The sequence below is a fragment of the Haliotis rubra genome, unplaced genomic scaffold, assembly GCF_003918875.1.
Source record: "Haliotis rubra isolate DU_JTF1 unplaced genomic scaffold, ASM391887v1 Scf16, whole genome shotgun sequence".
In the NCBI taxonomy this organism is placed as follows: Eukaryota; Metazoa; Mollusca; class Gastropoda; order Lepetellida; family Haliotidae; genus Haliotis; species Haliotis rubra.
The window spans coordinates 3,330,398-3,355,614 of NW_025765558.1; the positions used below are offsets into that span (position 1 = coordinate 3,330,398).

Genomic DNA, 25,217 nt, shown 5'->3' on the forward strand with positions numbered 1-25,217 from the left:
AAATGCAGATCTGTGCTGTGGTTCCTTCACAAATGCAGATCTATGCTGTGGTTCCTTCACAAATGCCGATCTGGGCTGTGAGGTTCCTTCACAAATGCAGATCTGCACTGTGGTTCCTTCACAAATGCAGATCTGCGCTGTGGTTCCTTCACAAACGCAGATCTGTACAGACAGGCTGATTATCAGGCCCAGGTCTGCAGAAACTGTCAGAATAATTCCCAAAGTGGAATTTAAGAATTACCCAGTTCATGTTTATTTGGTAATACTTCTTGTTTGGGTTGTTTTTGTAGAGAATTATCTTTCTGTAATAACAGCATCACTAAAACAAAAGAGATTTAACTTAATTCTATATTATTGCTTTGTCAATATACCACTGATTTTAAGAAAATTGTGCAATAAGAAAATCCCAATTTTAAACAAAGTAGCAATTTTTTCCTCGATTATCTCCCAAGATCACGAGGCTTGAATACAGTATAAACTCGAGTCTCTGTGGGGAACTCCACGGAATAAGGTTGATACAGAGCATGTTTTGTTTGTTTTGATCAGTCCTGGAAACAAACCCACTGCTTAACAGACCAAATGTTTATTGTAATAGCAGCAAGTGGTCCCAAATTGCTTCCCTGTAGGATTGGTTCCAGTTCCGCCATTTTGAGACCCCTTGTAAGTGTACTTCAAGGGGCCCCTCCCTAGATCAAAAGAGGGGTCATGTAAATGTCAGTCTGAAGCTGGGTGACATTTGGAGGTGGTTATTGTTTTATGATCCTGTTTTGTGCTTGGATCATATGAAGGAGTGTGATCATAATTGCCTTCCCATGATATGTAAGGGTGTAGGGGTTGTCTTATGGTTGAGGGGGTGGTGGGGTGGCCTAGTGGTTAAAGTGCTCACTCGTCATGCCAAAGATCTGGGTTCGATTACCCACATGGGTACAATAGCCTATTTCTTGTGTCGCCTGCTGTGATATTGCTGGAGTAATAATTGAAGCATCGTAATGCCTCCCTCCCTCACTCACTCACTCACTCACTCACAATAACTTTAATTGAGCTCACACCAAAGTCATTAAAGAATTTAAAATAAATATTAAACGCTGAGATTCACCTAGTACCTTTGTAATTAACTAAAAACAGTTCACTAAAGTGAAATTTCTTTGTTAAATTGGCTTTAATAATGATAGAATAAATCTGGACCAGCCAGAGTATTGTAGATTTGCTAATGACTTTTTAAAATGATACCCTTTATTGTTTTTACCCCTTAGCAATAACAATGAGATAAACTTGCTACAATTTTTAACCCTTAAGATACACCTGCACATTGGGACCCGTGAAGATCTGGGGTAGAATAGGTCTTCAGCAACCCATGCTTGCCACAAAAGGCGACTATGCTTGTCGTAAGAGGCGACTAATGGGATCGGGTGGTCAGGTTTGCTGACTTGGTTGACAAACATGTCATCGGTTCCCAATTGCGCAGATCGATGGTCATGCTGTTGATCACTGGATTGTCTGGTCCAGACTCGATTATTTACAGACCGCCGCCATATAGCTGGAATATTGCTGAGTGCGGCGTAAAACTAAACTCACTCACTCACCTGCACATTGTACTTCTAAAATTCCAGATGGTATTCTAACCTCTATGATACAATACACGATACACGGGTCCATTCAACTTTCTTAGAAGCCTTTACAGGGTGCAATTTCACTACTTACAACCTGCACTGGTGCATGTTCAAAATGGCTGGTGCAGGTTGCCTTTGGTAACAGGTTGCACCTGGTGCAGGTAACAATAAAACCTCCAACATCTTTTAGCTGTCATTGTGTGTTTTAATTGAGAAGTAAGTGACTGGAAGTAACAAGACTTGTTACAAATATGAACATTTGCGTACTCATTAATCAGTCACGCAGCAGTAATCATATAATTGAGATTAATAAATAAAGGTAATGCAAAACTAAAACAGAACATTCATCATTATCATCAATGGATCTGGTTCTGTTGAATGTATCTGATACTGAGTACTTGTTATGAAAATTGCTAAACAAATATTTATGTTACATTTTAGAACCAGTGACATTATTTTGTGGTGCAACCCATATTTTGATGTGCAGCCAAAACTATAAGCTAGGTTGCATATGGTACAGGTACTGAAAAAATCCCGAAATTGCATACTCGTTTACACGTTGAGATACAACAGACATCTGGTTACATCTGTTCCCTTTTTAATGGCCATGAGTATTGTTTTATTCAGTCAAGGGTTACTGTAATATCTATGAAACAGGAAATAGTGATTACTTCTTTATTACGAAATATTAAATCCTTAAATATCTTTAGACATTATATGTTGTCATAGCTAAAAATACTTTTTACATCTGGTACATGATATGATATGAATGACTTTCCTGATCATAGTTTGTGTAGTCAAGCATAGTTACTACAGAAACACTTCGCCACACTAACACCACCTGGTGGAACCTTACACTGCAATAAATAGGAGCATTTAAACATTAATCAAAGGCCATCCAATTATTTAATATTCCAGGTCAATGTATTTTCAATCTCGGATGAAAAAAAATGAAATTATGATTTGTCTGACATTAGCAATTTCTTCTGCAAATATTATCCCAAACACATTGTTAACAATTTCAAGACTAATTGAAGGTTTTATATTCAGGAGGTTATACTGAATTATGTCTTCACTATTTATTCTGCTCCAGTAAATTTGTGGGGGGAAAAGATTTTACACACATTTTGTTCAAAGGGTGAATCTTCCATGAAAGATCTTGACATAATGATAGTGCCATTAAAACAGTGCCATTAATGTTAATCTGTTGATAACTAAGGAAGAAAAATAACAAAAAGAATTGAAGCACTGAGCAAAATGTCATTCCAGGTGATGAAAATGACATTATGATATTACATACATATTGTATATATTTTATGGTCAAGGCACATCAATTCAGGTCTCTGAGTCATAAGAAATACCATAAACAAAGAGAAAATCCTGTAAAGATTAAAGAAATGGTTGACAAGCTTTGTTTGGCGATCATGCACAAGTATTTTTTCAGCTTGTATTGTGGGATAGGTCTTGGTATTGTTACCACAGATATAAATTCCATGACCACTCTCGGAGGACCTGTTTGTATCTAAAACGACACGAGGACAATGCCGATCACACAAACTTTCCCGACCTTTAAAAAACAACCAGATTCTTTCATGTCCAGCACGATGTGTGTTATTCTATTCTTTCAGTCCTGAAAGTGAAAGCCTGTCGTGGAACAAGTGTGTAAGTGCTGCATATCGCAGAGCATACAACTTTAATGTCTTCCATGTTGAAGAGTTCCTGTCCTCAAGATGTCGCCGTGGTCGCCATGGTGTTGTTGAGGCAGAGATTCCACCAAACAATACCTCCCTGCACCGAACCACCTTTATTCTTCTGGTATCTGCACTATCACGATTTTCCACCATGTTTTCTCGGTTTCCTATGCCTCAAACGTAAGTCAAATCTTTGGGAGGATGGACTTTACACCCTTTGGCCTGTTTTGTTAAAAAACTAGGATAAAAATCATATCTCGCTTTCCATTTAGGTGGGGACTTAATGCATTGGTGTCAGCTGAGGCAGGGGATCGTGAATAATTATCTTCTCAATCTGGTTTGTTTTTGTCTCAGAAGTTGCCCAATAGAGCTAAATATGCAATCCGAGTCCTTCCTAAGTTACAAGGGGAGTTGGCCAGTGGTTAGATCATCGCAACATCTGAGAAGCTTCAACTTCATGCCAGAGCTGACGTTGTTGTGACAGCTTCATCTGTAACCAGATCTGTTGGGTGGTTTGAGACTCTTAGAGATGGTGTCCACAGATCATACTGACTCATGGTGCCTAAACATCACAGTGGGTCATGGTGCCCACAGATCACAGAAACTCATTGTGCCCACAGATCACACTGACTCATGGTGCCCAAATATTAGAAGGGGTCATGGTGCCCAGGGATCAGAAAAGCTCATGGTGCCCACAGCTCAGATTGGTTCATGGTGCACACAGATCACAGAAGCTCATTGTGCCCACAGATCACACTGACTCATGGTGCCCAAATATTAGAAGGGGTCATGGTGCCCAGGGATCAGAAAAGCTCATGGTGCCCACAGCTCAGATTGGTTCATGGTGTCCACAGATCAGAGAAGCTCATGGTGCCCACAGTTCAGACTGGTTCATGGTTCCCAGGGATCAGAGTGTCTCGTGGTGCCCAAAACTCAGAGGGGGTCATGGTGTCCACAACTCAGACTGATTCATTGTGCCCACAGATCAGAGCAGCTCATGGTGTCCAAAACTCAGAGGGGGTCATTGTGTCCACAGCACAGGCTGGTTCCTAGTGCCCCAGGATCACATTGGCTCATGATGCCCACAGATCGAGTAACTCATGGTGCCCACAGATCGAGTAACTCATGGTGCCCACAGATCGAGTAACTCATGGTGCCCACAGATCGAGTAACTCATGGTGCCCACAGATCGAGTAACTCATGGTGCCCACAGATTGAGTAACTCATGGTGCCCACAGATCAGAGTAGTACATGGTGCCCTCAGATCAGAATATTATTGTGCCCCAAGTGCAGTAATGGAGTTTTGAATATGAATTAGTTAAGTAACTATGGTGCAATAGATACACACTTTAATTTCCCTGGAGCATTTGGTAGAGTAATTATTGATGCCTTAGGAGTAACTGTTTATGTTGATCACAACTAATAACATTTAGAATGGATCTATGTTCAGGAACTGTCTGATATGAGCATGTTGAGAAAGAATAGATATGTTGGTAGTTGTTAGAATGATAAAGTCAGACAATGTTGAAATGGCCGTTCCTCCCTATTTGAAATAATGTGAGTCGTATGTTGATAAATATGACTAGACAGGACCGTTCACTCCCATCTTAATCCTGAAAAATATACATATAATATCCAGAGTATCTGTTAAGCTCAATATTTCACAGACCGAACACTTTCTTTCAACAAGTATGTTTGATATTCAAATTTCATCTCACAGAATTATGTGAGATACCATCAACGATCTCTGCACCACTCAGAAATTCTCCACAGCGACCTCTGGGACATCTGAGTGTGTAGGTAATTATGCAATCTCTGTCTTGTCTACTCTGAGTACACAGAGTTGTTAAGTCACGTCAAAAACGCGACTTTTCCATTTGGCCAACACGATGCACCCAGGTGAGATTTTAAACAGAAGAATGAAAGAAAAAAAGATGTAAAGAAACATGACCGGTGATCAGATCTGTGAGGTCGCTAGAGGTCAGTTGCCGTCAATATAGGTATTTGTCGTTGATATCTCTATCTGGTCCTGAGTGATCCTTGTTTGTCCGCTCGCAAGTGATTGGTCGACACTCGTCTCAGGGATCACTGGCGATCCTTTTACCTGCTGGAGGGGTTTAAAGTCTCCCTGTGTGTTTGATGAACTGTCTCTGTACCTGTCACATTTATTTAAAGACCACACTAATTTTCTGCTGTTTAACCGTTCAGGCATTGACACTGTCTACAGTTTGTTTGCCATTTAAACGACTTGAGAAGCGTTCAAGCATCGTCTCTGAACAACAGGTGATCGCGTGATTGCAGTACCAGTCATATTGTCTTCTTTCCAGGTATGATACTGCATGAACGCAACTAGCCACAATCATCTCCATCAGTCATGTATTTTAATCCCTGATGATGATAATTTCTTTACAACTAACAATATTGATGTCCAGTACCCGTATTGTATGGACGCTGTCCCATTGTGTGATATTGTCCCGTATTGTCAACTGGACATCCCCCTTAATGGCTGTCTGTAAGGGATGGATGGACAGGGACAGTGATAGCCAATTAGGGTCAGATGACCATTACTTCATGATGGCTACCTGATCAAGTGGCCATTTAACGACAATGGCTATCTGTCAGAGTTTGTAAGTACTGGGGCAGAAACAAGAAGACGGGAGGAAAATAATGGGGGGCAAAAACTGGACGATAACAGGAAATTATCCCTGGACAATGGATGGGTGATGTGAGGACAATAACTGGACAATGGGAGATAACAGAGGGATGACCATCAGCGGTTGGTCAATGGGCCGTGAAATTTGTAACAATGTTAAGTGAGACAGGTACTCCAGCAGGTTGGATTACAATGCTCTTAAACCATTAGTTAAATACTACTAATCATCTGAGATATTTGTACTGATTTATAATGTTTGTTGAAAATGGAAATGAGTTTTATTCAAAGCTATCATTACATTATCTGTGAGTATGTCTTCATTCATGGCATCGCTCATTACTAAGGCTTTAAAATTATTTTTTGGTTGATCCAAAACAATATCACCAAAATTGAAAAAAAAATTAAAAATTACATTTGACCAAACTTGCCATTTTTCAATTCAGTACAATGGGAAAAAACCCATTACTGTTCACAAGAATCATATGCATAAAAATGTTTATTTAAAAAAAAATGGGCGGTTGGGTAATCTAGTGGTTAAAGAGTTGGCTCGTCACGCCGAAGACCCGGGTTCGAATCCCCACATGGGTACAATGAGTGAAGCCCATTTCTGGTGTCCCCCGCCGTGATATTACTGGAATATTGCTAAAAGTGGCGTAAAACCAAACTCAGTCAGTCAGTCAGTTTAAAAAAAAATAACATGCGATATCTCGCAGTGTTAAAACTTGCTTTTTCTAATTAAAAGAAATCAGCCAAATAGAATGAATCTTAGCCAAAGATTTTGTAAACCAGGTTATAAAAAAAGGCCTAATGACTGTATTTCTTGCTTGTAAAGAAATGCTTATACAAGCAAAAAATAAAAATGTTTGGAGGTTTTTAAAGCAGGAAAATCAAACTGATCTGGTACATTCAGAGATACTTTAGACCATCTTGTCATATTTTTATGAATCAATGTTTTCTCATAAATGGTTTAACAGACCTCATAAAACTTTGCTGGAACCCATGTGGTGTCAGGGATATTCATATTTTAATGTCATCCAACGTTTGATGTTAAATTCCAGATTTTGATTTTCCGTTCCCTATATGGTTCCTTATCTTTTTCATGAGGCTCTGATTAATTGTACATGGAGAACAAATCAATCCATCTCATTGGAAACCCTTGTGATTAAGTCATATTGATATTCTGGCCTATGACGTTCCCCATTCGAGAAGACCGAGCAGTTTTGATCTTTCTTTGAAATATGTCATAAAACAGAGAAAGTGAATGTCAATTTCTGTTATCAAACGACAATTGGAGCTTCAATCTCAGTTTAATTGAACCGTGTATGTTAGAAAAAGTAATTTTACTCCCATAAAACTATAAACTTGTATAAACAATAGGCATTCTCTTTACCTCAGCTGTTGGTTGGGTTCGTTCAAGGGAGTTATTGATGTTTGACAGGATGGGTAGATTTAGCTGCGTGTCGTTGTTTGAGATTAACGTCTTATTTCTTTGTGGTGGGTGATTGCATCCTGGGGACAACTGCCATTGAATGAGGTTCTCTTCTCCTTTCAAACTGCCTCGTCTGAAGCCAACCCATTCTCTATTCACATTAATAGTCTTGCGTCTCGTTATATTTTCTGCCACCAGGTGGAGACACCGGTCAGTGTGAGCTTGACGTACACCTTTGCTGCCACAATTAATTAATTTCCCTAACCTCTGTTTCTTTGTCAAACTTTTTTGGGATCATTAGCAAGAATTCTCAATTGCCGCGGCTGTGAAAAGCTGATGAAAGTCCGCGGCAATCTCACAGGGGTTATGATATATTGAGCTGTCTCTGAGATAATCACGATACCAGCATACCAAGCTTCCAGCAGCATCGTGGTCCTCACATCTGATTGCCGTCATGTCCGATCCAGCTTTTGTGCTGCGCGTTGACACATCATTGACACTATCAAAGGGGAAACTGGTCAACACAAGAAAGAATGATCGTTGTCGACAAGTGACAATTGATATTAACGAAGTGTATAAGTAATTAAGCCTCCAACAGCGAAGAGCTACACTGGGATTGACAAACAAGAGGGGGTCATGATCCTTGACAGCAGCTCATCCTATATTGATTGCAGATTAAAGATTTCCTGGTCTTCGTGTCATTTGCATTTAGCATGTACCACCACTTTTAACCTTCAAGGGGAGATAACTCCCAAATGTCCCCAGCTAGTCATTGCCATCAATTTCACTGAGGTTTAGCATTGCCAAGGGACAGGATGATTGATATTTGAAGGAAATTGTTTGAGTACGCAGGAAAAGTTTAACTAGAGATTAATTTTAGGGAAGTTGATAGAAATTTGTATATCTATGCATGTAACAAGTGTCATTATCAAACTTTTGTTGTCGTAACTCTGGATGTATGGCTTTTCATCACATCTATTACAAGCAGTAATTGAAACATTTTGTGAAGTATAAATTGATCAGGATGATATAAGATAGTTGAGGCTCAATCCTGAAAAATACCGTTGGATATACAGTAAACTATGGTTATAGCGAACTCGAAGGGACCACTGATTGTAACCAGTTTTCGTTATAAACGTTATAACCTTTTATCAGTACTGAATTTCCTAACTGTAATTGTTGCTTTTTATAGCCTGAATGCGTCTAGCTTAAAGGCTACTGCGTAACCACTGTTTAAATCATGTTAACTAAGCTTGCATAGACAAAGTGTTAGAACTAATCCTGTTAATTACTTCCGTTTAAATGTTCTTTAAACGCTTTAACCACTTGCATTGTTGTGGTAGTTTGATTGGTGATATGTGAGCAGTTCAGAGGTTAACATTACATTAACTTTGTGGTGGACAGAGTGAGTGAGTGGGTCTAGTTTTACGCCGCTCTTAGCAATATTTTGGGGAACACCAGATATGGGCTTCATATGGGAATTGAACCCGGGTCTTCGGCATGATGAGCAAATAGCCTAGTGGTTAAAGAGTTCGCTTGTCATGCCAAAGACCCTGGTTCGATTCCCCACATGGGTACGATGTGTGAAGCCCATTTCTGTTGTCCCATAGAATATTCCCAAGAATATAGCTAAAAGTGGCATAAAACCAAACTCACTTATTCACTCACTATGGTCAATTGGTTGGCAGATCACACAAAGTGTCAGGTTAAGTTCCTTCATGGTTTTAATGTGTGGACTCATTTCTGATATCTTGCTGTGATATGATGGAATATGGTTAACTCCCTCACTCACTCAATGCCATATCGGCACCATATGTTTTACTATATAACTCTGACAGTACTGAATAGATTGTCAATTTATCGTATTGATATCCTTACTAGTTTCAGGATATGTTTTTTCGAGAATTTGTAATGATGTACAGTTTGTCCTTAATCGCGTGTCAATGACGTACCAAACAGCTGATACAAGTCAATTAATTTCATTGTCATCATCCATGTTATTTTTAAATATTTTCAAGTCTGTCAACAAAAAATCACACGATCAACCCGGTGTATGAAGTTAGTCTCTGGCTCCATGGGTATTGACAATTACATATTGACCATGTTTCTCTCTTTGCGAAGGACGTCTCATCAAATCAATAAGTATTTTTTAGGACAATACGGAATTGTTGATGCGTTTGTAATGATTTGATCGGTTGAAGTACTGCTGTGTTTGGAAACCTTGTTTGTCTGAGTGATCATTTTGTTGTACATTGTTAGATGAATGTTCCAGCTGTACGATAACAGCCGGTGAAATTAGATCTGAGAGAGATAAACGTGTGGGTGATAACATGGACACTTAACCACCGTCAATCTGGTCAGTCATTTGTGAACTCTTGATCACGACCTGATACAGAGTCTATACTGCCAGAACCATTCACTCACTCCTTCAATGGGGCGGTGGGGTAGCCTAGTGGTTAAAGCGTCTACTCATCACGCCGAAGACCCGGGTTCGAATCCCCACATGGGTACAATGAGTGAAGCCCATTTCTGGTGTCCCCCGCTGTGATATTGCTGGAATATTGCTAAAAATAGTGTAAAACCATACTCACTCACTCACTCTGTCATACACTCCGTCACTTTTAGCAATATTCCAGCAATATCATGGCTGGGGACACCAGAAATGGGCTTCACACATTGTACCCATGTGGGAAATTGAACCCAGGTCTTTGGCTGGGCGAGTGAACGTTTTAACCACCATACTACCCCACCGCCCCCTGTCATACAGACCCTGAAACATATATCCAGTACAAACAGGCAAGTGTAAATATCTGGAAAGTCCAGAGCACTGCAGTAAGAAGGTCTCTGGACCATTTTTAATAAATTTTATGAAGATTTGATTGGGTTTCTTCTGTGAAATATTTTCATTTAATTTACAAAGTGATAGTCAGTCAAACCTTCTGTTGAAGAATATTTGCTTGTCTTTAACTTATACTGAGGGAAACAAATAAGGGAACACCGCTTCACGGCAGTATTCCTTTATTCTCAGATTTCTGCCCACAGCGCTATTCAAAGCTGGTGATGAAAACTGGAAAATATATAGGAACATTTGAATTTTCCTGTGTTCCTTTATTTGTTTCTGTCAGTATATTTAAATCTTTAATTTCCAAATGGAATCAAATTTATTTTGATAATTTAATAATCTAAATCCTTTCAAAACATCTCAGACCTTATTGAGTTTACATTTCCAGGTATTTTATAATTCTGTTCAAAAACTGAAATCAGGATAAATTCTGTGTAAGATACAGCTTGCCTCTAGTACCTGACCTATATGCATTGAATGGAGGCATCAAAAGTGGACACCTTGAAAGAGCGGCATGATAAAGAGTGGCCAGGTATCAATATTCTCTCCACTAGAACACATTGTGACAAGGTATTGATCAGCACGCAGGGATGAGGCTTTCTTCCGTCATCCAGCATCCACGTACCACATGGCAGACTCTACCTGGCCGTGCTCGATTGTCTCTCACAATCTGCTGCAATTGATAATTTCCTCTTAGGGAAGTGTCTGTTATTGCGCTAAGATTGAGTTTCAAATCAAAGCATGTCACCTCGGCCAAAGTAATGGCTGTCATTATCCTGCTTTGATTAAGTCTTAAACACTTCCAGCACTGTCTCTATGGTAAAGACGAGCATGAAACGACGGAGGATCACTTTGTGTCTTTAAGTCATTATCTAGGAATCAACAGAGACGCGTTATCTTGCGTAAATTCAGAACCATTTCCGTACGTGATTGTGTGAGCGTCTATGCATGTTCACAAGAGATTGAGGAATTGCATGTCATTTGTGGTCAAAGGCGAAATAGATGACAGACAGTCTTGATGCATGATTTGTTTGGGCGCTGTCTCTAAGTATCGATTCTTAATGATTCATTAAAATACTTGTGTTTGCAAAATTCAGGGCAATTTGAAGTTTTCTTCAACCATTCTTGATTGTCTAGTGGCTGGTCTAGACATTGCAGTTAGTGCCTTATTTGAAGTTTGCACATTGTCCATGCGTAATTACTATAATCATCAACTGTTAGGTTTTTGTAAGTCATAAAAATGAGTTTGAAGAACGTTGTTTTTAAATGACTTTATCAAACTTTGTAGAACTGATTGCCCTTTCATCTAGACTCTTTATGAACTCCAAAAGTCCATCATTTTATGGGCATAATTAGCTTTTAAAGAATCCTGGATGTATATGCTTGAGGGGTAATTGATGTACATAAAAGCTAATGCAGCTTTAATACAAAAAAAGTCAAATTTCTTAGAATATCTGAAACATGAAAGAATAATAACGGAATCTCAAAATGGACATCGGATTAGATACTTAGTGTATAAGATGGATCCTGGTGGGAGTCCATAGGAATCCGCCAATCATGACAGCAGGACTATGGTTAGATATATGGACATTCCATAATGAGGCTCCGTATACAACCCTCAGGACAGATCATAACAATTCAGATGCTTATGACATGTCCGTCATGACCAGTTGCTCCGACTCTCTGAAAATGGCTTTTTTATGAAATAAGTTGCAGATGCTGCTTGCGAGCGTAAGCCAACCTGCGGTGTTTCTGACTTACTTTGACATAGTTTTGAGGATACATTTGGAAAATGGCAAAAGGACAATGCTTTTAGAGCCACGAGTCTTAGTCCATGTCTGTTTTTCCACGACTGTTAAAAGGGCGTAGAGTAAAGATGATCGCAACCAGAAGTCTCGTGTCGCGCGGGCAGAATACGTCCCCGCGTGTCTGATGTTTGAAGTCGTCGAGGCTGCTCGGGGGGGACGGCAGCAGCCACATCTGGGACGTGTACAGATAATGGACAGAGGACACGATCACACTCCGACATTCTCCCTGTAATGGAGGCAAAAAACACAAAGCCGTTTTAGACTCGCAGACACAGCAGGGGGGGGGTCCACGAGCCATGGGGTTACAGGAATCAGGAGGCTGTAATGTACAATAACACCTAGATATGGAATACTAGTGGATAACATGTGGGTGATAAACTTGTGGAAATTGATGCAAGTGTGTGTCATATGTGGGGAATATATCCTGTTAGTGCGACTATAAACAGACTTGTACTCCGTGGTGTGAACATAAGGTCTTGACGGAGAAGTGTTAATGTTTAAGGTATATGTAAAGTGTTTACATTTACTTAATTACCTGGAGATTTAATGGAGATTTCTTAAATGAATTTTACATACAGCATTAAATTAAATCAAGTAAATTTAATACATGCATAGGAACCTCCAATTTTTGTGTCTTGTAACTTTTCGCATTATTCCTTTAAGTTTGGTAATAATTTTATGTATATACCTGTTGCACACAGGTTAAGCAAAAGTTATGTTACAATGTTATTAAAGTCTTATTATTATTATATTTTTCTTTCAAATATTTATGAAACATTTACAATTCATACCATTTTGGCATAAAGTCAAATAAAGTCAAATTTGATTTTTGTTTTAAAAATGTTATAACCGATAAGCACGTTTTTCTGTGAAGTGGACCTTTCTAGTTAAATTTATTAAAAGAATCTGTGATTACTGTGGCAGATGAACTTTAAGAAATGTAGATTTGATTTTGGCGTGACTGTGCTCAGAGTCTTGGAGAGGTACAATCCTGCCTGCAGAAACTGTTGAACGTGAGCGTGCTCAGTGTCACATTTCCACTTTGTGTCTTCCACTCTGAAGAGTTCTCTTAAGTCCTTCCTCTCGGGATCCTGCTATAATTGTCTCTCTTCTCTCCCTCTCAATTAAAGCATGGAGTTTCCGTGGCAGCAGTGATGTAATGAGCTTATCTGTCTCATTATCTAAGTAATTAGCTGTTCCAATTTTGAATTACTCATGATATGAAAAGTGAGACAGGAAGTCAGATTGGACATTGGTATAATTTGTATGCATTGGTTGGCACTGTCTGTGATGGCTTGTGACCGTGTGACATATATGTTTATATATGTGCGTGTGTATGTATGGGGTTTTCTAGCCAATCTGACATGAGTTCTGCTCCGATAAAATCTTCCCCGAATCCCTCCTAACCCTAATGTAAAAATACAGCCACCTACAGTCACATCACAACCAAAGCCCATCACACTGATACCATAGACCAACACCAGTTGTACAACCTCTTTATACCAACGTTGCATCAACCTCTTTAAACCAACAGCCATCAAACCAATCCTTCAGACCAACACCAGTTGCACCAACCTCTTTATACCAATTCCCTTACAATAAGAACCCATCACACCAATCCTTTACACCAACTCCAGTTACACCCACTTCTTTAAACCAACACCCATTAAACCAATCCTTTACACCAACATCAGTTGCACCAACCTCTTTAAACCAACACCCATCACGCTGATCCCTTTGACCAACACCAATTGCAGCAACCTTTTTAAACCAACACCCATCAAACCAATCCCTCTTACAATAAGAACCCATCACACCAATCCTTCACACCAACTCAAGTTACACCCTCTTCTTTAAACCAACACCCATTAAACCAATCCTTCAGACCAACATCAGTTGCACCAAACCCTTTATTCCAGCACCTATTACACCAATACCATTACAACGAACACGCATGACACGTTTCCTATAAACCAACACCTCATGCAGCAACCCTATTAAACCAACACCCATCCCCCAAATCTGTTAGAAACCAACACCGATTGCAACTATCCTCAATCATGCCAACCCCAGACTCAACCAATCCAATGCCCTAATACTCCCTGTAGTCAAAACATGTGAGGACTTAAACTAACGTATAGCCTATAAAATCCTATATAACACGAAATCTTCATCTGAAATATTTTGGGTTATTCTAATAGACTTATATATAAATGTATAGAATATAATTTCACACATTTTAGTAGATCTTTAGGCAGCATTTGAGTGATATGTATTTTTAGTTGAAGTTATAGTATGTTTAAATTTATCAATAAATATACATGACAGTGCGACACAGAGAATACTATCAATGTAGGAAAATATTAGTTTCAAAGCATGAACTCGTTTAGAAAAGATACAAGAGGTCAAAACACAACTCTAAAAAAACACACACAAAACATTTTAAAAAGCCAGTGATAGTAGCAATAAAAATGTCCAAAAACTGATGTATTTTGTAATGATATTTTTAAAGAAACATTCCTGTGCAGGGCTTGTAGTCGTCACGGAAGCCACACACCAATGACAGCCAAAATGCAACGTCCTAGTGGTCTGATAGGGAAAACATATGGCGTGGGGCTTGAGAATCAGTAGGAATCCCCCTGTCCTGTTTAAGGGAAACAGATGTAAGACCACTAGATGAGGACACTGGGGGAGGGGGGAGGAAGAGGGGGGACATCTTGGGGAGCTGCTTGAGTATTGTTACTGATAAGCAAGTGTTTTCTAAGGTCACCGTCTGGGTAAGTAAGACTCTATGACTGTCAGTGATTGGGACGGGGTCGACCAATCAGGAGCCACCGTTCCCTGACGTGAGACACGAACAGGTCCATCCTTACTCATCAGCCAATGGGAGGATTCGTAAGATGTTGAGATCTTACAACAGGTTGTTTGTGTGTGATCCAAACAGACAGTGCAACAAGTCGCAGCATTTCTTGGTTACCGTGGGAATCACTGCAAGCGTTTGGCGCCATCTGTGATTCTGTCTCCATATCCTAGCTCCCACGATTCTTCTGTTCATGGTAAGAGGGCTATGTTTTTTTGTGCTTGCTCATATATTACTTGCATACATACGTACAATTTCCATGAATGTTCTAAACGTAATCTTTGATTACTTAAATTTTGATGATTTTACTCATGTTAGTATATCATTTAATGATTTAATATTGTCAAAAGTGAAATGAAGTTATGAAGTCATAAAACCTAAACATATATTTGAAGTAAATATCTTACTCAGAAAATCAACTTTAGTTAAGATTAATGTTTAAATGAACCAAATTGTATTTTAATAACTATTTTATAGTTCGGAATAAAACTTTCAAGAACATCTCATGTATAACAATCAACTTATGACTACTTATACACTTTTGTATTAGTAAATGTATTGTTGCTCTGACTTATTCTATATCTTCTTTATGTAATTTATAGAATATTGTCAAAGTTTCTAGATAGAACGTTTGTGAAATAAATATCTTGTATCTAAAATGAACCAAATCATATTTTAGTAACTATTTTATTGTCCTGAATAAAACTTCAAGAACATCATATTTGCAGTGCACCAAGACTATGATTGTGTGTCTAATTAAGGTAGTATTAATTCTACTGTGATATGGTATTTATGTAATTGTCACAAGAGGTGTTATTACCATTTTATCTGGCCAGGCTCTGGCACATCAATTGGTTTGATTACAACGATCACACCGATCCATCCCGCGTGGCACGTTAGATTGGTATGTCAACTAAGTGATTAGTAAAGATGAATTTCATTCATACAGAAATTACATTCCAGTTAAACTTGTTCCTACAAATGTCACAGTGCGGATCACCATCTGAAGTCAATTTACCACTGATTATTTCACGATAATAATGCAAAATTAGCGATTTTTTAGCCATGGCTTGATTGGTGTCCTTTTGTTCCGAACAATTCCACATCATTGGATGAATGTTACGTCCTGGTCATCTTTTTTTTATTTATGTAAGTGTAATTCTTCCAATTAATATTTTTAACATGATATCATTATTCTTTGTTAAATGTCACAGTCACAGTCAAATGCACTTTGTCTTATCTAGATTTGATCTTTTTAGATTTGAGATGTTGGTTTGGAAGTTTTATTGTCCTGAGAATGTTACCTAAATCATAGTCAGCCTGTTCAGTGTTAATTGTCATAACTTAAGGTCATGACTGACTGTTCATTAATTATTGATTAAGATTAAGTCAATATTGATTAAATTAACAGCTATTAGATAGTTACTAGGTGTTCGCACAATTAAAATGTCTGTTTAGGTTTTGTGTATTGATTTTAGGAATTAATTCTTCCTTAGCTGGTAGCTGTGATCTGCTTGTGTATCTGTGTTTCACGAATGGCGATTGTGGTAGTGTCCACCAAAATTGGAGATAAGTTCAACCCATGTTTATAGATGGCCCAAACTAAAGTTTGTTAAATGGCCCAAACCAGCCCCTCATCACATGACATTGATGACAAAGTTTAGCCGAGGGCCTGTGAGTGTGGTGTCCTTATCAACAGCAAGGAGGATGGGAGAGAGTTGAGACAGAGCCAAAATGGAAGACAGATGTCGCAACCATGTGCTCTCAACTAATAGACATGTTGAGCCAAATTTATGCGTGAGAACTTGCCTCCTTGGTTTTTTTATGCAGGAAAATAAAGTGTATGTTTGTTATTTGACACCAAGAGCTGCCTGGGCTGAACAGTGGTTGTCAGTCTCGACAGTCTCCTGATTGGTGGAGAGATAAACCAACTACAACTGTTCAGACCTTGATGAGAATTCCAATTTTCTTGTATCCCATGATGTTTTCTTATTACATGGTGTTCTTGGATCACATGGTATTCTTGTTGTATCACATGGTATTCTTCTATCACATGGTAGTCTTGTTGTATCACATGGTATTCTTGTTGTATCACATGGTAGTCTTCTTGTATCACATGGTATTCTTGTTGTATCACATGGTATTCTTGCATCACATGGTATTCTTGTTGTATCACATGGTATTCTTGTTGTATCACATGGTATTCTTGTTGTATCACATGGTAGTCTTGTATCACATGGTATTCTTCTTGTATCACATGGTATTCTTGTTGTAGTCTTGTTGTATCACATGGTATTCTTGTTGTATCACATGGTATTCTTGTTGTATCATGGTCACATGGTATTCTTCTATCACATGGTAGTCTTGTTGTATCACATGGTATTCTTGTTGTATCACATGGTATTCTTGTATCACATGGTATTCTTGTATCACATGGTATTCTTCTATCACATGGTATTCTTGTTGTATCACATGGTATTCTTCTATCACATGGTATTCTTCTTCATATCACATGGTAGTCTTGTTGTATCACATGGTATTCTTGTTGTATCACATGGTATTCTTCTATCACATGGTAGTCTTGTTGTATCACATGGTAGTCTTGTTGTATCACATGGTATTCTTGCTTTGTTGTATCACATGGTAGTCTTGTATCACATGGTATTCTTCTATCACATGGTAGTCTTGTTGTATCACATGGTAGTCTTGTTGTATCACATGGTATTCTTGTTGTATCACATGGTATTCTTCTATCACATGGTAGTCTTGTTGTATCACACATGGTATTCTTGTTGTATCACATGGTATTCTTTGTATCCATGGTATTCTTGTTGTATATTCACATGGTATTCTTGTATCACATGGTATTCATCATCACATGGTATTCTTGTATCACATGGTATTCTTGTATCACATGGTATTCTTGTTGTATCACATGGTATTCTTCTATCACATGGTATTCTTGTTGTATCACATGGTATTCTTGTATCACATGGTATTCTTGTATCACATGGTATTCTTGTATCACATGGTATTCTTCTTGTATCACATGGTATTCTTGTTGTATCACATGGTATTCTTGTATCACATGGTAGTCTTCTTGTATCACATGGTATTCTTGTTGTATCACATGGTAGTCTTGTATCACATGGTATTCTTGTTGTATCACATGGTATTCTTCTATCACATGGTATTCTTGTTGTATCACATGGTAGTGTTCTTGTATCACATGGTTCTTCTTGTTTGTATCACATGGTATTCTTTGTTGTATCACATGGTATTCTTCTATCACATGGTAGTCTTGTTGTATCACATGGTATTCTTGTTGTATCACATGGTATTCTTGTTGTATCACATGGTATTCTTGTTGTATCACATGGTATTCTTCTATCACATGGTAGTCTTGTTGTATCACATGGTAGTCTTCTTGTATCACATGGTATTCTTGTATCACATGGTATTCTTGTATCACATGGTATTCTTGTTGTATCACATGGTATTCTTGTATCACATGGTATTCTTCTATCACATGGTATTCTTGTTGTATCACATGGTATTCTTGTTTCATCACATGGTATTCTTGTTGTATCACATGGTAGTCTTCTTGTATCACATGGTATTCTTGTTGTATCACATGGTATTCTTGTTGTATCACATGGTATTCTTGTTGTATCACATGGTATTCTTGTTGTATCACATGGTATTCTTGTATCACATGGTATTCTTGTTGTATCACATGGTATTCTTCTTGTATCACATGGTATTCTTGTTGTATCACATGGTATTCTTCTATCACATGGTATTCTTGTTGTATCACATGGTATTCTTGTTGCATCACATGGTATTCTTGTTGTATCACATGGTATTCTTGTATCACATGGTATTCTTGTTGTATCACATGGTATTCTTCTATCACATGGTATTCTTGTTGTATCACATGGTATTCTTGTATCACATGGTATTCTTGTATCACATGGTATTCTTGTTGTATCACATGGTATTCTTGTATCACATGGTATTCTTGTTTGTATCACATGGTATTCCTTCTATCACATGGTAGTCTTGTATCACATGGTATTCTTTTATTACATGATATTGTCTTCTTTCACATGGTATTCTTGTATCACATGGTATTCTTGTATCACATGGTAGTTTTCTTGTATCTCTTTATATTCTTCTGGTCATAATTAGACTTCTTAAGTACCAAGTATATGATCATCAGATGTGGTTGATAAGCCACACAGTGACAGCATTCAACTATGAAGGTCAAATCCCACCATTGCTGGGATATTGCTGAAGGCAGCATAAAACCACTCACTCACTCATCAGCAATAAATTCTACAAGATATAAGCTGATATCAAGTTTCAGCTAGGAAGAGCATGTCGTCATTGTCTTGAAGGAGCTGTAAATATCGCTTGTGGTTTTCAATTTCCGTTGGAGGTGTACAGACTTCATGATGGTCCAAGACTGACTGTAACGCATGCTTCGGTCTTTGAGTTTAACAGTTATATAAGTGAAATGTTTGATAGAAGTCCCAACCCTGAAGAGGGAACATAATGGCTTGGTTGTCACCCCTCAGCGGTGAGAGATTAGCAGGAAGGGTTCTGTGTGCACTTAGTCGTTGTCTGTGATAAATCATGGATGGTGTTATTGACCACTTTTTGAATGAAGATATGTGTTTTCTCTTACTGTGTGAAGTGCTGGTTGTATTAGTGGCCCTTGAAACACACGACAGTAACAGACAGATGTTCCTGTTGTCTACACCCGGGGCGAGTGTCAATTAAACCCTGTACGTTGTTGTCATGATACTGTGTGTACCTGTTGGTAATACCTCACAGACCCTCATGTCATTACCCAGTAATCCTGTCATCCCCAGTTCAACCCCCTCATATGAGTGCCTGGCCCCTTTCCCCTTCCCCTGAGTGCCTGAACCTCAGCTCTACCACAGTTATCTGATTGCCAGATTCCCACCCAAAGCCCTTGTCTAAGGTGCCTGATCCCCCACCCCAAGCCCTAGCCTGAGTGCCTGGCCTCACCCCTTAATCCAAGTGCCTGAGCCTCAGCCCCTCCCCTTAATCTTAGTGCCATAACTACCAGCCTCACCCCTAACCTGAGTCCCTGTCCCACTAGCCCTACCCCTCAATCTTAGTGCCATAACTACCAGCCTCACCCCTATGCTGGGTCCCTGTCCCCCTAGCCTCACCCCCTAGCCTCACCCCTCAGTCTGAGTGCCAAGAGTTGGTTAAAAGATCAAGCCACCATAACCTTGAGCAGTAGGAAGTAGGCACTAGCTTTGTGGTGTCCTGATCATGAAATCATGAAATGGATGAAACATTGCAAAAACAGGCACATGCCTCTTGCAGACTTGCTTGCTTGCTTGTTAGCAAACGCACTAATGACCAATTCACAAATCCACTAACACACTCACTCACCCACCTACTCAACTCACTCACTTACAAATCCACTCAGTCAACTCCACTCACTCATAAATACGCACACAAATTCTTTTCCAACTCACTCACTTACAAATCCATTCACTCTCAAACCCACTCAGTCAACTCCACTCACTCACTCATAAATACGCACACAAATTCTTTTCCAACTCACTCACTCACAAATCCACTCACTCACTCATATACTCACTCACATATCCACTCACTCCACTCACTCACTCCTACTCACTCACACTCACTCACTCACTCACTCACATGCATGTTTGCCCACATTCCCAGTACAAATCACGGAACGTCCAATCATAATAAAGTTGTTATCCCTGAACCAACAACACCAGCTCTAATATTCCTTCCCTTATCTCCCACCCGGAATCTATTGCACCTCTTTACAAGTCGAAATGCCGTTGAAAAGCCATTCCGCATCCGATGTCCAGATATCAATATCATAGCATATGGTAGAAATTCATTAGGACAAAGTTAGTATTTGAGGTGAAACTGTGTGTATTGGAGCCCCGGTAATACAGAAAGGTCATCGAAGGCCTAGTGGACAATCTGAGACATTTATTGGTATCATTTAGCGCGATTGATTAGACCACTTGACAAATGACAAATGACATAACAGCACCCAGCTCGGTGAAATCTGCGATTCAAAGACAATATGTTGTTGGCAAACGGTACACCCTGTAGTGTGTTGACCAAGCTTTTAAAGGATGATAGTAATGGGACAGGGGCACGAGCAATGTTGGCCCAGTCTGGGCTGTTTCCCACATAACAAAGTCAGCAACACCGCTGGTGAGGCAGTAAGGCATCCTCTCAGTCAACCAATTAGAGTCCCCCCTCCAGACTCGCTGCTTCTCCCCAGTTCAGATCTACCTGGCGACATCCCCGCAATTGATTAACGAGGGTTATGTTTGCCAGGGAGGCTACTTGCTATCAGTGACTGGGCCTTTTATTGGAATAAAAGTTGGAAGAGATTTATCAATTCCTCGCCATCTGTTTAGCAGATAATATTGATATCATCGCCAATATTAAATTACTCGAGTCATTAATTGATTTCGACTACAAAGCCAGCGATGATTTCAGGTGCGTTAGCCATGTTGAGAGACCTGACAGAAAACAATGCATTACCTGTAATTAATTGAGTTTAAGCCAGTGGTGACTAGCGCGGTGAAAAGTGCAATAGTAGTCCGGCTGACAAACAATGGCTAGAAAATTAACTGGGACATCAGCTCGATGTTGTCGATAAAATGACTGTCACAGATTGTTGAGGTTTGGGTTAGTTCTCGTCTGTCTGGGGTTTGTATGACAGCTTGTGACATCCGAATCTGTCTGCTAAAACATACAGATGTGGTCGTCTTGTAAAGGACAGGACAGGCTGCTTTGAAGTATCTGCCCAAATGAGTAATTGATAGTCAAGGGATAGATTCATAATGTACTATTGAACAATTTCAATGTCGATAATGTCATTGAACAGTTTAAAACATGATAGGGAGGTAGTGATGGGTTTCAGATGAATAGGGTGTGAGATCAAAAGGTTGTTGTTGTTGTTGTTACCTGTTCGAGGGAGGGTGGTTTACACTTAGGTTGGGTGAGTGCAAGCAGTATCTGGTAGGGGGATGAAGTGAGATGTGATGTGTGGGTGGGGCGAGGGATATATAGGGTAGGGGATATATGGAATATGTCAAGTTAGTCATGTATGAGGTGAGAGGAATATGTTTGGGTGATGTTAGTGATGTGTGGAGTGGGGTTGGTGATGTGTAGGATGGGGTTGGTGATGTGTGGGATGGGGTTGGTAATGTGTGGGGTAGGGTTGGTGATGTCAGTGATGTGTAGGGTGGGGTTGGTGATGTGTGGAGTGGGGTTGGTGATGTGTAGGGTGGGGTTGGTGATGTGTGGGATGGGGTTGGTGATGTATAGGGTGGGGTTGGTGATGTATAGGGTGGGATTGGTGATGTGTGGGGTGGGGTTGGTGATGTGTGGGGTGGGGTTGGTGATGTGTGGGGTGAGAGAAATATGTTTGGGTGATGTTAGTGATGTGTGGGTAGGGTTGGTGATGTGTGGGGTGAGAGGAATATGCTTGGGTGATGTTAGTGATGTGTGGGTAGGGGTTGGTGATGTGTAGGGTGGGGTTGGTGATGTGGGGAGTGGGGTTGGTGATGTGGGGAGTGGGGTTGGTGATGTGTGGGATGGGGTTGGTAATGTATAGGGTGGGGTTGGTGATGTATAGGGTGGGGTTGGTGATGTGTGGGGTGGAGTTGGTGATGTATAGGGGGTTGGTGATGAGTGGGGTTAGTGATGTGTGAGTGGGGTTGGTGATGTATAGGGTGGGGTTGGTGATGTGTGGAGTGGGGTTGGTGATGTGTGGAGTGGGGTTGGTGATGTGTGGGGTAGGGTTGGTGATGTGTAGGGTAGGGTTGGTGATGTGTAGGGGTGGGGTTGGTGATATGTAGGGTGGGGTTGGTGATGTGTGGGTGGGGGTTGGTGATGTGTGGGGTGGGGTTGGTGATGTGTGGAGTGGGGTTGGTGATGTGTGGAGTGGGGTTGGTGATGTGTGGGATGGGGTTGGTGATGTGTAGGGTGGGGTTGGTGATGTGTGGGGTGGGGTTGGTGATGTATAGGATGGGGGTGTAAATATGTGAGGTGACATTAGTAATATGTTTGGATGAGGTTAGTAAAGTGTGGGTTGGGATTAGTGAAATATGATGGGTGGAGGATAATGATATAGGCGTTGTTTGATACACCAATATTTAGGGAAGGGGAAATATTAGTCATGTGTGAGACCGATGCAAGTTATATGGGGTAATAATCAAGGAAATACTAAAGTAAAATTTACAAAAATAGTTTTCTTTTATTCCCCAAATCAAACAGTCAGCCCAATTCACAAATATAAAACAAAACAGCAGTTTCATCAGTTATATTCCCACTTCTATCTTCATTAACCAAAACCCTATGATCTTACACATACAGGAACATTACAGACAATATGCTCATGGATTCAGTATGTTATCAGGCTATAAGTATGTGAATGTCTATATAAGGAAGTATGAAGAATGCGACTGTCCAAGTGATGACCGCCCTTAGCTGTCCTCCGTTCACATCCTTCTGTCTTCTTTCCTTCCTCCAAATTCCAGCGTGTGTGAGTGTGTGTGCACATATTGTATAATGCTGTCTCTGTGGGATACGGTGGTTCTCACACCCGCCACTCAATCAGCCTGTTTATATCCCGTAAGGGAGTAACAGCACTGTAATGCATAGCTGGGTTATGATTGTCGTACATTACATTGTTGTACATAACAATTGCTCACAATCTACTCGCAGTTGTACAAGAATGGTTGGGCTTTGCCTTCTGTAAGGTATGAGTAATGATGCTTATTCCTTTATTCTTTTTTTAAGGTTTAAATTTGGATTTTAACATTCAACTTTCGAATTTTTATAAAATCATCCAGTGATGATTTAGAACTTTTTAAAAAAACATTTTTGTATTATGTTAGTGTCTGTTTTAATGGTATTATAGGTTTCTAATTTGGGTTTGTTATTAGAAAAGGATCAAATATTTGTCTTTCGACTTTCAATTTCAGATATGGTTGGAGAACTTTTTGAAAAGTTTGAACAGTTTCTGTACTGTTTGCAGTGTTTTAATGGAATATGTTAGATTTCTAATTTGGGTTTGATATAAACAAGAATGTTCAATATTATCAACACTTAAGTATATTATCAGCTAAATATACTAACTATTCACCAATTTGTCCCATTTATTAGTTATTCATCAATTTGTTCCATTTTGAATATTTGTGTGTGGCAGATGAGATTAACTCTTCAAGCTTTCATTATTTAGCCAGCGTTATTGTGTATGGTATCACTTTCCCCAAGAATTGTTTAATCGCAATTTAATTCTGACGGAAGTTTAGCCATGTAAACGCCAAGCATTTAAATGTGTTGAGAAGGGGCTCCTACAAGATAATGGCAGAGAAGACGACCGACACACAGTGTGTGTGTGTAATCGGTTTGCAGCAAATAACTTGTACAAATGTAAATTTGCAGTTGTCATGTCGGTCTTGTTTGCTTAGATCGCCAAGCATGGCAAGTTGGCCATTTTCGGCATTTTGTCACACACTGCAACAAACACGTTACACTTGCCGTTTGTGTGTTCCCGCCAGCGTCGTCTTTAACCCCGTCCGCCAGTCAACATGTCAAGAAGCTGCAAATAATCCAATTTAGCAGTTTTATTTTAAACAATTAAACCGCTCAATAACGATAATTGAACAAAAATGTCATACAAATACAATTGTGCCAAGGGGCCTTTTCTGCGTCGAAATATTCAGGTGAGAAATGGATGTAAGTAGTTGTACTGCGTCTCGATGGTCAGTGGGTCGGGCTGATTGTTTTGGCGGTAATACACATCGGACTCGTGACATGTTCCAGACTTCACGCTGTCTCCCATCTTTGTTCTATTGCAAATTAACATGGCTCAAATGTTAGAGTTCCTTGGACCATGTTTGCCGTGGTGTCCGAGACGTTGACTTTTACCAGGGAAATATTTAAAGTCGTTGGTGATACAGTCATAACGAAGTGGCACTGATAGTCTTTGCTGTTTCTCATTAGACGTGTCCTGTCTGGGAGCAGAAAAAATGCCTGGTATTTTGTGGCAGTTTCATCCAAAATAAACATGGTGGACATTTTATAGCCAATGTGTTGTATTTTGCAATATTTTATTATTTTATGGTCATCAGTTAATTGATTTCCATTATTATTAGTTACTTAGCAACTAACTGATATTTTCAAGTAATTTGATGCTTTTTTATTTCCTGTGTCAATTTTAATTTCTTTGCTCATTTTGATAAAGAAATCAGTTGTTAATCTTTGGTAACAT

The 25,217-nt window shown here is 39.5% G+C and overlaps 1 protein-coding gene across 6 annotated transcripts in view; it reads left to right on the forward strand.

Annotated features, from left to right (window-relative positions):
• LOC124271401 (histone-lysine N-methyltransferase PRDM16-like) overlaps positions 1–25,217 on the forward strand; it is a 137,222-nt gene that overhangs the window by 76,152 nt on the left and 35,853 nt on the right. Inside the window, exon 1 of one of the 6 annotated variants that reach the window (XM_046706547.1) lies at positions 14,982–15,089. The exons of 4 other annotated variants lie outside the window; for them this stretch is intronic. In XM_046706547.1, the coding sequence (XP_046562503.1) occupies positions 15,087–15,089 (3 nt within the window). In that variant the 5' untranslated portion in view covers positions 14,982–15,086. Of the gene's footprint in view, positions 1–14,981; positions 15,090–23,607; positions 23,701–25,217 lie in introns of those variants that run through there. One more of the 6 variants, XM_046706548.1, reaches the window with a different exon arrangement.